The sequence below is a fragment of the Geotrypetes seraphini genome, chromosome 2 (assembly GCF_902459505.1).
Source record: "Geotrypetes seraphini chromosome 2, aGeoSer1.1, whole genome shotgun sequence".
Lineage (NCBI taxonomy): Eukaryota > Metazoa > Chordata > Amphibia > Gymnophiona > Dermophiidae > Geotrypetes > Geotrypetes seraphini.
In genome coordinates, this window is record NC_047085.1 from 254,643,043 (window position 1) to 254,656,134 (window position 13,092).

A 13,092-nucleotide genomic window follows, 5' to 3' on the forward strand; every position below is an offset into this window, starting at 1 on the left:
GGGCAGCAATCCAGTCAGGTTTTTAGCATTTCTCCAATGAATATGCACGAGATCTATTTGCATACAATGGAGGAAATGCATGCAAATAGATCTCATGCATATTCATTGGGGAAATACTAAAAACCCGACTGGATTGTGGTCCTCATTGCCCACCCCTGCACTAGGGTATGGTTATGTTTAAGAAGCCTATAAGTGGCTTCCTGGGCTCATCTCTGAATTGAAAGACAACAGTCTTAGCCATTCTGTGCAAGAAAATGGGAAAGGATAGGTCCTCAGGGGATACCTATCCCTCAACTGAGGAGGAAGGTATATGGGTGGTCAGAAGAATATTTCTCTTCAGAATATGACTCTTCTGACATATAAGCTAAACTTCCCAACTCTGGTCTGAAGAGAAGTAACCTAATGGTTAGAAAAATGGGCTGAAGAACAGGACAGGCTTCTTGTGATCTTGGGCAAGTCATTTAACTCTGCATTTCTTCAGGGACAAATTTAGATTGTAAGCTTTCCAGGGATAAGGAAATACCTACAGTTCACAAATATAACTTGCCTTAAACAACAACTGAAAAAGGCATGAGCCAAATCCAAATAAATAGACAAAATCTGGTTCATTAAATGTCAAGAACAGCACTGATGTGCTCTGAGCCAGAAGAAGTTGAGAGTTTTGAGGATTTTTCTGTTCATTTCCTTCTCAAAAATTAGTGACTAAACTGAGGAAGTCTCAGCAAAAGATATGAACTTGTATCTGTGATTTAGAACTCAGAGATCACTTTCTGAAAGAGGCACTTAAGAAGGAACAAAGCAAGTGTCAATCTTCCTGCTCTCAGACTCCAGTGCTGATGAAGATTTGTACTGAGCTTCTGGTGCCTCTGCTAAATGTTGATTCTCTTTGTGTCCAATACTGGCACTCAGGTTTCCTTCTTGAGAGTTGAAGAGCAGGAAGTTTCCCTGCTCCTGGGCTTGCATGTTAGAGCCAGCAATCAATAAAATGCCTGGGTTTTTATTTGAAAATGTTGTCTTCAATACTTTTGAGAAGATACCAGTCCTTTGCTTTGTGAAGATTTCCTTACGCAATCTACACAGGTCCATAATCAGCAAATGGCAAAGTTATGGTACATTTTTCTCCGTTACTAGTTCTTTAAATCTTTTGAAGTTGCACATTGGTTTCTCTTTTTCAGCATCTATTTAACCCCTATCATCTTGGTGCCTTTTTCTGCTTATAAAGTTCCACTTTCTAATGAACAACAGTGAAACAAGAGATTCTTATAGAGGTTTTCACTGTTGGAAGGCAGTGCACTTGATTCCAGTGCTGTCTCTTTCTGACATTTTAAGTTTGTACCCTGAAGGAAGGTTAACTGTGGACTTGTCTCTGATAATTTGGCAAGAGTTTGCTGCAACAGTGGAATGACTTCAGGACTGAACTTTCTATATTACTGTGCACAGTTTTAGAGGTTTTATGTGGAACCTTTTGGTTTTTGTTTGCTCTACTGCACTTGTATTGGGAACAAAGGGTTTTTTCTCTTAAAAGTACAGTGGTAAAATTAGGGCCTTTTTTTCTCCCCCAAGTGTTCCTTTTTTTTTCCAGGCCGATACCTGTAATAGTACTGTTACTCCAATACGGGTGGTAAAAGTAATGTATACTTACACCCAGGAGTTTTGAGGTTTCCTTTTTAAAATACGAGTATAGCGGTGCAGGGATCACTTGCAGCTAGCTGAAAGTAAACATATTTAGTATTTTTGAAAGTTATGAAGTTAAAGTTACCAGAATATTCAAATGAACTAAGCTGGATATTCTTTCAGTTGAGAGAGTTATCCAGATATCTTTTAAGCCTGAATTAGCTTAATAAATGTGACAACATGTCTACATTACATAAGCTGAAAAAAAAATATAGACCCAAACTGTGAAATCCAAAATACTGTAGTAAGAGAGAAAATGTAATAGGAAAACATATCCAAATAATACTGTGGACAAAAATGGATTTCAGGGGTTCTATAAGACAAACTGCATGGGAAACCGTATGCAGACTCAGAACTGGCAGATGAACTGTATTAGTGCTGTCAGATGACATCACCCATATAACTTATCTTGCATGTTCTTGAAGGAATGCACTTTCTAAACCAAAAAGAAAGGAAACAACAAAAATAACCCAAAGCAAAACCATATAAGCTATCATGATACAATGTCATTATTGGATATGGTATGCCTGAAACTCAGAATTTTTCATGAGTTTTCAGACAATGATTAAAATAATCTGATTCTTCAATTTCCATTTTAGAGAAATGAGAATGAAGAGATGAAGCCAAGTAGAAACAGCCTTCTTACTTGTCTAGCAGCGAAGTTTTGGGAACTGAGCCCTGAGCCGATTGCCCCAAGGCCTATGGAGGGTAGTGTGGAACCAGAAGGAGAAAGCTTGTAGCTGGGAGAAGGGGAGAAGGGAGAGCAGGGAGCCTCATCCCCAAGGCACCCATCTTGATTGGAGAAAGGCAAAGTCAGCTGAAGTAGTAGTTAAGTCAGTCAGTAGGTGATGGTTAGTGAAGCAACAGTGCAAGTGGGAAGGAAGGAGAAACAAAGACTACTGTGAGTGACTGGTACTCTGTAACTGTACTCTAATTTGATATTGTGATGAAGTCTATAGTACATTATGAACAAATGCAATCTGAAGAGATCTAGTAAAGGAACATTAACCGCATTATTGCTAACATCTAGTTACTTTTTATACATTTATGAATTTCTCAATTTTGGCTGGTATATGTAGACTTCAGAATTTTGCTAAGATTTACACTTTGGATATATATACCATGGAACAATTTTTGAATTCAGCATTTCAGACAAGAACTCCACAGTGTCTTTTGCACAAGTTCTTGCTTGCACATTTCTTCCTGTAGATTTTTCCATTCCTTTAGCTACAGAAATAAGCCACTTTGCAAAATTTAGCAAGTTTTGACCTGTAGGCTCTCCATACTTCTTTTCTCACTTTCACCCAAACTTAAATCCAATACTAAATCTGCTTCATGAAGACATATTGCAAAACAAAGGAAAATAACTAATTGACTTTTCAAATAAAGTCAGGAAGTCCTCATTTTCAGTTGTGATCCCTAAACTGATAATGAAAAAAAGCTCCCCCTACCCTCAGAGAAATATGCCTGTGCAATTTTTTTTCTTCTATTTGTTACACAGAAAAAGCAAAACAATCTCATTTAAACCTAATCCAGAATCCAACATCCTATTAACTTCTATAAATATCACCATGCATCAAGTATCTTATTAGAAATATTTACACAGGGCTACTAAGGGTTAAGAGGGCTCTCCTCTCAAGAGCTCTGCTGGAAAACCACAGATATCCTTCTCAAAACTCTAAAGGAGAAAGCTATATGCCCTAGAGAGGTAAGAACTAGTTCCATCCCCTTATTTCTAAGAAGAAAGACTGTGGCTCAGGTAGTTGTAAGCTAATCGTATGTCTTCCCCCTCCCTAATTGTTTCTGCTAGGACTAAGATCAGTCGATCTTATTTTTTTTTTTTTTAAGATCACCAGAGGCCCGACTTTCACTATCATCGTCATCTATCTGTGGAATGCCAGAAACCCCACAAGCGCTAGAAAAGTTGATCATTTGGCAATGAGATTAAAAAATAAAAAAAATAAAAAAAGAAGTTGAAGGGGGTAAGGAAGCAACATCATCTAGAAATGCTGAAGGCCAAGAAACATGGTGCTGCTGAGGATGATATAAAAGGCATCCATCACCTGGTTTTGGCACAAGGGCTCTAATATTAAAAGTCAAGGATGCTTAATCTTAATAATTGGAGAACCATGGCTAAAGCACACCAAAAACGCCAAATGACTATGTGAACTTTTAGTCCTGCCTCCCCCAAACTTTAAAGAAAAGTTTTAAAATTAAATTCAGCAGTCCAAAATCTAAAGATGGCCACCACAAACAGAATCTAATAGTAGTCATTACTCGAATGGAACTCCTTCAAATACAACATCATTCCTCACCATCATCTTCACAACCTGTCATCTTGTCTTCATAAAGCACCTTGCACTAAAAACATAACATGACATCTTTTTAAAATAGTTTTCATATAGAGTATACTTGAAAAAATAATGGTAGAAGACCATCAAAACCAATTTTCAACTGTCATTTAGATTCTATCTCATAAATACAGGAGTAAGTTTCACAAATATATAGATTACCTGATTAACACCTGCCTAGTATAATTCCTATTTGGTCATATATTTCTCAAACTAAGAGCTGCAGAGTCTCCCATTTATACAAGAAAACCCCCCACAAACAAAGAAAACCCTCTGTTCAAATTCTGGTTTTCCAAGATATGTGTATAATGTATTAAAAAAACACTTTTCAATACGAACAGATGTTTTTGTACATGCTATCTCTAAAAACAGATTAGCTTCTTACCTTTATAATATCTTTTCCAGTAGACAGGAATGGCATGCTGAACCGTAGGGCTGTTCATGCCTGTTCGTGAGCATTTTGCAGATGCTGTCATTCACAGCTTTAAGCTCCTCCCTCCTTTTCCCCAGTTTCTGTTGCCCTCTTCAGTTCGTACCAAAGTTGGCAACAGTCCTACAGGAATAGAAACGAGAAGGAGGGGGATGGGGAACTCCCCAAAACTAAGTGTCTGATCTGCTCAGTTAAATGTAAAATAATCACCGAATAAACAGTAATGCAAGTAAACTAACAAGTCTCTGAGAAGAAGCATGTTAAACAAGAATTTAACAGCCTAAACTCTTATGGAGCTCAAACATTCAATACAATACAGAAGGCATGACCAACTATGAACAGGTTGTGAGCTACTTTCTCCAGCCAAAAGTACCGGTGATCTAACACCATGAAAATTAAATTTCAAATTACTGTTGTTTCAAATTAAATTTTAACCCAATAAAGTTGGAGGATTCCCCCCCCCCCATTTTTAATGAACCTTCTGTCATTTACTTGGATGTGATCAGCTGTTAAGCAAAAACAAAACAGAGAGTCAAAGATCCAGTAAGAACTGTGAGGGGAAATGGAAAGTACATTTTTCTTAAAGTTTTATTGAGTAATAACATTCTTTAACTGTCTTAATAACTTTCTTTAACTTTTATTGAGTAATTTGTGTTAAATTTAGGTCAAGTATTGATCCAGGCTGATTTTGCTCATTAGTGAGACGTCTGAGCCTGCATTTTATCCACCAAGTTTTTGAAGTTGGGTGAATATTGCGTGAGGGCCAGTCTCAGGGAATCCTGGAGATTTTCATATGTTGGAACGTTGTGTACTCTTGTCATTTTCAGATGAGAAAACGCAGATTCACACAAATCAGTTGAACCGAAAGAAATATACAGCTTCATTGCATCTTCTGAAGTTGGGAAATTTGTCTCTATGCACTAGCTTCCAAAATGATTCTTACTCAGCACGGGTCTTAAGAAAAATGTCATTTTTAAGGGTTGATATTTCATTTTCAAGAGATGGCTTATTCAATGAGTAATTTTTACTGATAGCAGCTACAGTTTCTTTAATGTCCATATCTACTTTGAATGGGTATAAAAAGTACTCCACAACTGTTCCAATTTTTTGGAAATCACAGAATCTATTTTCGAATTCCTGGATAACAGAACAGATTTCTGTCACATACTTCTTGTTCTGAAAAACAAAATTTGGATATTGTCCCAGATGGTCCTGCGTATTAGGAAAATGACCAAAAGTTTTGTTTGCAAAGTCAGTCATCATTAGCTCAAATTTGCTCTTCTAGGATGAAACTGTACTCATCATCTCGCCAATGCATTTGTTTTTACCTTGTAGTTCAAGGTTCGTATCACTTAGTTCGCCTGTAAAGTCAGCGAGAAATGCCAGATCACATAAACACTCCTCATCTTCCAACTCTGCTTGGTCATCTTCCCTCTCCTTCAAAAAAACTTATTTCATTCAGCAAATCACAAAATCTTTGCAGAAATTTGTGCTTACTTAGCCACCTTACATCTGTGTGCAAAATGATTTCCGACGCCTCTTCATCAAGAGTAAGATTGAAAAGCCATCTTTGAAGTGATCTTCCACGAACTGAATTTACAATTTTGAAAGTGATGTCCATGACAGTCTTTGTATTGAATCTCTTGCTTGCTAAAACATGCTGGTGAACGATGCAGTGGTAAGAAAGGAAATCTGGGAAGTCGTCATGCTGTCTACAGAGGGCTATGAAACCGTTAACCTCACAAGTCATTGCTCTTGCTCCATCAGTAGTGATGGAAACAAGTCTATGCAATGGAAGATTACACTTTTTCAAAGAATGGAAAGAACTGAATATTTCCTGACTGCTAGTTCTCCCTTTTAAATAAATAATTCCAAGTAGTTCTTTAACACTGAAGTCTTCAAAAACCATCCAGATAACTGGGCTATGTCTCTTATGTCTGTACATTTATCCAGTTGGAGTGAGAAAGCAACACAATTTGAAACATCCTCTAACAATTGTTCAGTTGTGTCTCCACACATCTTTTCTATTCGCTGCACAACGGTGTTTCCTGACAATTGTACATCTTGAGTAGCAGCTATGATCTCTTTCTTATTTTTAAATCCTTCAAAAAGATTGTCAGCTGCTTCAAGAAAACAATCTTTTACAAATTCCCCTTCAGTGAAAAGTTTGCATTTCTTTGCGATCAGGTTGCTGACCTTGAAGGATGCTATGGTTGCATTGACCAAATATGACCTTGGCTTCGCCATCAACTGTTGCTAAGTAGCCAATTTTGATTTAAGTTCTTTGAGCTTCAGTTTATGAATTTCACTTTTGGGTGGAAAATCAGTATCAAACTTATTGCTATGCAGAGCCTTATAATGACGTTCCAGATTACCCTTTATGGGCAAGGATACTGGGGCATTACAAATTAGACAACACCACTTGTCTTTCACTAAGATGAAGAAACTTCCTCGCCATGACCCTTCCACCTCGTCCCCTAATTCCAAGGCCCGAAACTAATTATACTTTCCACCTTGAATCTCATGTACTGACATAATGTATCTTTATTGTAACCTACCTGCACCCCATGTACTGACAAAACGTATCTTTATCGTAACCCATATACTGACTAAATGTATCTTTATGGTAACCCACCTGTATCCCTTACACTGACAAAATGCACCTTGATAGTAAACCACTTGTATTGTAACCCACTTGCATCCCATGTACTGACAAAATATATCTTTACTATAACTCACTTGTATCCATGTACTGACAAAATGAATCTTTAATGTAAACCACTTGCATCCCATGTACTGACTAAACGTATCTTTATTGTAAACCGTTTCTACCCCATGTACTGTCAAATGTATCTTTATTGTAAACCGCTTCGAACTTCACGGTATAGCGGTATATAAGAAATAAATTATTATTTCCAATTCATCATGAAAGTGGTAGGTTTTGCTCTTCTTTGGAACACTCATCTTCGTTATAGTGGGGTGGCTGAATGTAAGAAGGCTAAATCTGCTAAGTTAGTATAAACACTGGCTGAATCTGGTCCAAAACTGTCACTCTCCCAAAATATTAAAGATCAACAGGAACTGAAGTCCTCTGGATGATGTGCAATACAAGGACTGGAGATGCCAAAACCACACATGCAGTTCTAAAAGTAAAAATAAGAATTCATCATACTGGCAACAATAATCAAATACCACCAAACAATCATCAAAAAAAACTCGAAACACCTGTCCAGCAAACCAGATAAAATCAAATAAAAATAAACTTTATTCTTCTATACCGCCATAGTCAGACGATTTCTAGGCGGTTCACAACGAAGAGAGCTGGACAATTAGCAAATTATAATGTACACATTATAAGATTGTACGATTATAAGAGTACGACATGTTATACAAGAATAGATATAATACAATTGTCGGTATTTTTAGTATAGCTTCTGTTTAGGAGATAAATCTATCGAACAATGCAGTTTTAACTTCTTTCCTGAAGGTGCCGTAAGTCAACCTAGCTCCATTAATGTAATTGCCTAACCACGACTGCTGTTTACTTGCTTGATACATGAGAGTTCTATCTGAAAATGATTTGTATTTAAAGCCAGTGATGCTTGGGTGTGCAAAAAGGTTACAATTTCTGTTTGTCCTTGTTGGACTATATAGTGCAAAATGAGATAGAACAGTGGTTCCCAACCCTGTCCTGGAGGAACACCAGGCCAATTGGGTTTTCAGGCTAGCCCTAATGAATATGCATGAAGCAAATTTGCATGCCTATCACTTCCATCATATGCAAATCTCTCTCATGCATATTCATTAGGGCTAGCCTGAAAACCCGATTGGCCTGGTGTTCCTCCAGGACAGGGTTGGGAATCACTGAGATAGAAGATAAGTGGGAGCTGGTCCCCATACCAGTTTGAAACAAATACAGGAAAACTTGAACATTATTCGTGCCTCTATAGTCAGCCAGTGCAGCCGCTTGTAGTAGGGAATAACATGGTCGCTTTTCTTCAATCCAAATATCAAGCGGACAGCCGTGTTCTGAACTATTCTTAATTTTCTCACTTTTTTTTAGGTATGCATAGATAAACGATATTGCAATAGTCCAAGGTAGATAATACCAAAGACTGCACCAATAATCTAAATGATAAAGGGTCAAAGTAATTTTTAATGGTCCTTAATTTCCACAGTGCAAAAAAGCACTTCTTCACCACTAGATTTATGTGTTCAGCCATGGTCAGGTGTGTATCTAGTGTGATTCCTAATATTTTTATGGTTTCTGAAATCGGGTAGTCATGATCTTTTAGATATGGTGATGTTCTATTAATTTTATCTTTTGGGCTTGCTAAGAAAATTTTTGCCTTTTCTGTGTTTAGTTTCAGTTTAAAGTTGGTTGTCCAATGTTCGATTTCGGTCATAATATGTGAAATGTATTCTAGAGTTTCGTTTTGTTATGCTATTCAAGGGGATTAGAATAGAAATATCATCAGTTAAATTTAACTTTTGCAGTAGGTGTCCTATGGATGATATATAGATGTTGAATAATGTAGGTGATAGTAGGGAGCCCTGGGGTACCCCCTAGGGGTTTTATCCAGGGGTTAGAGTAAGTCCCATCACTAGCCACACAAGGCAAAATAAAATTGCAGTGTAGAATCAATGCAAAGGCTAGGCACAATAAAATTGCAGAGGCAAGCAAAAGTCACAGTGGTTTGAACCAATTCGAAGGCAAGGTATAAAGTTAGAACAAAATTGGAAAAGCCTGCTAAAATCACCAAATTCTTGACACGTTGTTGTGTCTGCCCAAAAACGTTTAATGAAAGTAAACTATAAAGCAACCAATGATCAGCACACAAAACAACTAACATGGTACGTGTATCCAGGTAAAGCCTGGTCAAATGGATATCACCCGGTAAGGAGTGTTGGGGCAGTGACAGGAATGGGTGATTCTGAGAGGCAGTAGACCAGGTATGATGCTGGCCTGTGGCATATCGTTGCGGGGCACAGGCAGCAGCCCCTGGGGTACCGACAAACTATTGGCATGAAAACAAGCGCCCAATACACCCACAGGCAAGATTCCTGCAGTTGGGAAAAAAGACAGGCAAAGGATCAGCAGCAGTGCCAAGCCCTCGGCAGATGACCCGCCGGCACAAGCTCTCTCCTAGCGATGGGGTGAGCTGCAGGAAAGATGGAGCCAAGTGGGGCTGGCGATCTACCTCTGACCCCTCCGTGATCTACAGGTAGATCGCGACCTACCTGTTGGACTTGCCTGCAATACATTATCTTATATATCACAGTTCTCTATAAGGAATCAATGCAATGTCCTCCCTTTTAAGTATATACAAAGACTTTATGATCCCATAGTCTGACTGACAGGAAAATCTTAACTGTGAAGCTGACCATGAAGCTTATGAGAGAAAGCAGACGAATCAGATAATTGCTGGGCGGGGGTTCAGCATACTATTCTATCTACTGGAAAAGATATTATCAAGGTAAGAACCTAATCTCTTTTTCAAGTGCAATAGGAATGGTATGCTGAACTGTAGCGACATACCTAAGCAATCCTCAAACTCTTGGGTGGGATAGAGGAGCCAACACGTAGGACTCGTAACCCAAAAGCGGCATCCTGTCATGCTGCTATGTCTACCCTGTAGAATTTGGTGAAAGTATGAAGGGAAGAGCAGGTTGCTGATCTATAAATCTCAGGTGGAATCGTCCAAGGTTTTGCCCAAGAGGAGGCCACTCCCCTTGGGCAAATGTGCCATTAAGAAGACAGGCAGTTGTTTGTCACAACCGATATAGGTAGAGGATATAGCTCTACGAATCCATCTAGAAATGGTAGCCTTGGAGGCAGGTCTGCCTAGTCTTGCTCGATTAGTTAACATGAAAAGATGGTCAGAGATGAATCTCACCAGTTACCTTAGAAAAAAAAAAGGAAAACCAAGATGGCCACCATGGCAGCATTTTGGTGTTAAAATGTGGTTTTAAAACGCTTTATGGCTGAACATAATTCACTAAAAATAGAGCTTTGTTCCCCCCTCTAAAATCCTATCTGTAAAAGCAATCAAATCACAGTTTTTTCTGATCATCTCCCCTCTATTTTCCCCATAGGCTGTCACAACTTGTACTCACAGACCTTGTGTAGGGAAAAAAGGTGTTGCAGCCTTCCTCAGCTCCTTAAAAAGGTAGCTGGATCTAGAGGGATTGATTATCTGCCTCAATCCACCAGTCAGGTGTCATGCTAAGATCTTTAGGTTGCCAATCAGATCTCACTCAGACTGAACCTCCACCCTCTAGGTCACAGTGACTGTTGAAAGAAGGGGGAGGGGGGACCACAGCCGGCACAGTGAGCATGCCGAAGGATACTATTGATGCCAAACATCCTGCACTCAAGATCCTGACCGAGTCAAGGATGAGAGCAAATGCTGAGGGTCCAGAACCCTGAGCTCCACAAATATTCAACAGGATGGCTGAGCAGGTCCCCCAAAGGATCCACCTGCCAGCTAAAGGCAATCAGCTCCTTTCCAAGAAGGCACAGCCAGTCATGGAACCACAAAAATGCAGACAACTGAAAAAGACTGCAAAAATAATGAAATAAAGGCAGCAGATCAAATGACACCTTCATGTTCACCTTCAGAAGGAAGAACTGAAGAGGGCAGCAGAGGCAGGGGAGGAGGAGCTGAAAAGCTGTGATTGGCATCTTCTGCAGAATGCTTACGCAGGAATGGACAACCCTACGGTTCAGCATACCACTCCTATTGCACTGGAGGTATTAGTTAGATTACTGAACAATTTTAACAGACACATTTAGCGGGTGCGGGACAGTCCAGAGAATTAGTATCTACAATTATACATTATATCAGATGAGATATCTTAAAAGCATAGTGGAACAATGTGATAGTTTGCCCTTCAAACACCCTGCCCTATAGTGTGACACTAAGGAAAGATTAGATTCTTACTTTGGTAATCTTCTTTCTGGTAGATGCAATCCATTCTTGAACATGTGGATAGTCAATCCCTTCTTGCAAGAATTCTTGTAGGGAGCTTCATTAGCATTCTTTTGCTCCACCTCCCATCTTTCTGGACTGTTTTCCAATTTCTCAGTTTGTAGCAAACGTCAGCCATGGAGAGGCAATAGAACAGGGCAGGGTATGGGGATACTCTCCGAGAAACATATCTGTTCTGTTCATATCATTAAACATGTAACAGATAAGCAAACTTAATCATATACAATACATAAGATGAAAAACTAACAAATCATCATCATTCCCTCCCTCCCATCCCTTGTGCAGCAGAACCCATGCCCAGATTCCATCCTTCCCTCCCTCCCTTTGTGCAGCCAAACCCTTGAACACCCACCCCACTGTCGCACAGCCGAACCCCCGCTGGCCCTCCATCCTTCTCTCCCATCTGAACCCCGCTGACCGCAAGCCCTACACATGCCTCCCCTCCAGAGCAGTGTTGGGCTGGCAGCACTCTAAACAGGCTGCTTCATGGCCTCTCGTCGGGGCCTTCTGTGGGTCATGTTACTGATGACATCATCAGTGATGCGGCAGAGGGAATTCCCTGATGAAAGAAGACCGCGAAACAGCCTGTTTAGAGTGCTGCCAGCCCGATGCTGCTCTGGAGGGAGGTATGTAGGACTCGTGGTCGGCAGGATTCGGATGGGAGGGAAGGATGGAGGGTCTGTGGGGGTTTGGCAGCGGTGGGAGGCAGTGCTGCTGCCGGCAAATCTAGTGACTAGGCCTTATTTTGGGGTAGGGCTTATTTTCGGGGAAACACGGTACATACCCCCTAACTTCAACGCAGCAGTCATGTCCACTATCCTTGTCAAGGCAAGAAACAAGATGTCTAGATTATATGGCACCTTTGAGGCAGTAAGCAGGCAAATGAACAAATGAACAACATAATTTTAGTTTCAGTATCATGTTTTCCTATATGAGCCCTATGCTAACTATTTCCCTTTGTGTTTTCCCTCAATGTTTCTTCTTTACTTTATGAATTGTAGTTCATCCCTCCTTTCCCATGTTTATCAATGTTAAAATCTAGAGTTCTTACCCATTTTTTTAAGTAATTGTATGTACTGTATTGTTTGTTTTATTTTTTTTATATTTAATAATTGTAAATTTTAAAGTGTACATCGCTTAGAATATTTGATTAAGCGATTGATCAAGTCACCTAATAAACTTGAAACTTGATAGGGTGAACTTCAAGAATGGAGTGTCTGTTTACTAGAAAGAAAATTATCAACGTAAGAACCTAAACTTTCCTTCTAGTGTGACAGACACTCCATTCCTGAACGTGTGGACGTATCAAAGCAATCCCCCAAACTTAGGGTGGGACAGATAAGCCTACTATCAGAACTGAATGTGGAGTACTGTTTGGCTGCCACATCCACCCTGTAAAACTTCGTGAATGTATGGAGAGAAGACCAAGTGGCAGCTCTCCATATTTCTTCTGGAGACACCGCTGAAGATTCCATCCATAAGGAAGCTACGTTTCAAGTAGAGTGCACCTTTATAGATATAGGTGGATATTATCCACTTCCGATATAGGCTGAAGAAACGGCCATAAGGATCAGTCTTGAAATGGTCACTTTTGAGGCTGGTTGAATTTTACGGGCAGCCCCCGCCAATACAAACATGATCCGAC

At 39.6% G+C, this 13,092-nt stretch overlaps 1 protein-coding gene across 2 annotated transcripts in view; it reads right to left on the reverse strand.

The window, feature by feature from the left end:
* The window catches only part of TNRC6B (trinucleotide repeat containing adaptor 6B), a 712,161-nt gene that overhangs the window by 238,882 nt on the left and 460,187 nt on the right, over nucleotides 1-13,092 (reverse strand). The window contains exon 8 of one of the 2 annotated variants that reach the window (XM_033929419.1): nucleotides 2,321-2,491. The exons of the other annotated variant lie outside the window; for it this stretch is intronic. Within the exon in view, the coding sequence (XP_033785310.1) occupies nucleotides 2,321-2,491 (171 nt within the window). The remainder of the gene's footprint in view (nucleotides 1-2,320; nucleotides 2,492-13,092) is intronic. 2 annotated transcript variants of the gene reach the window in all.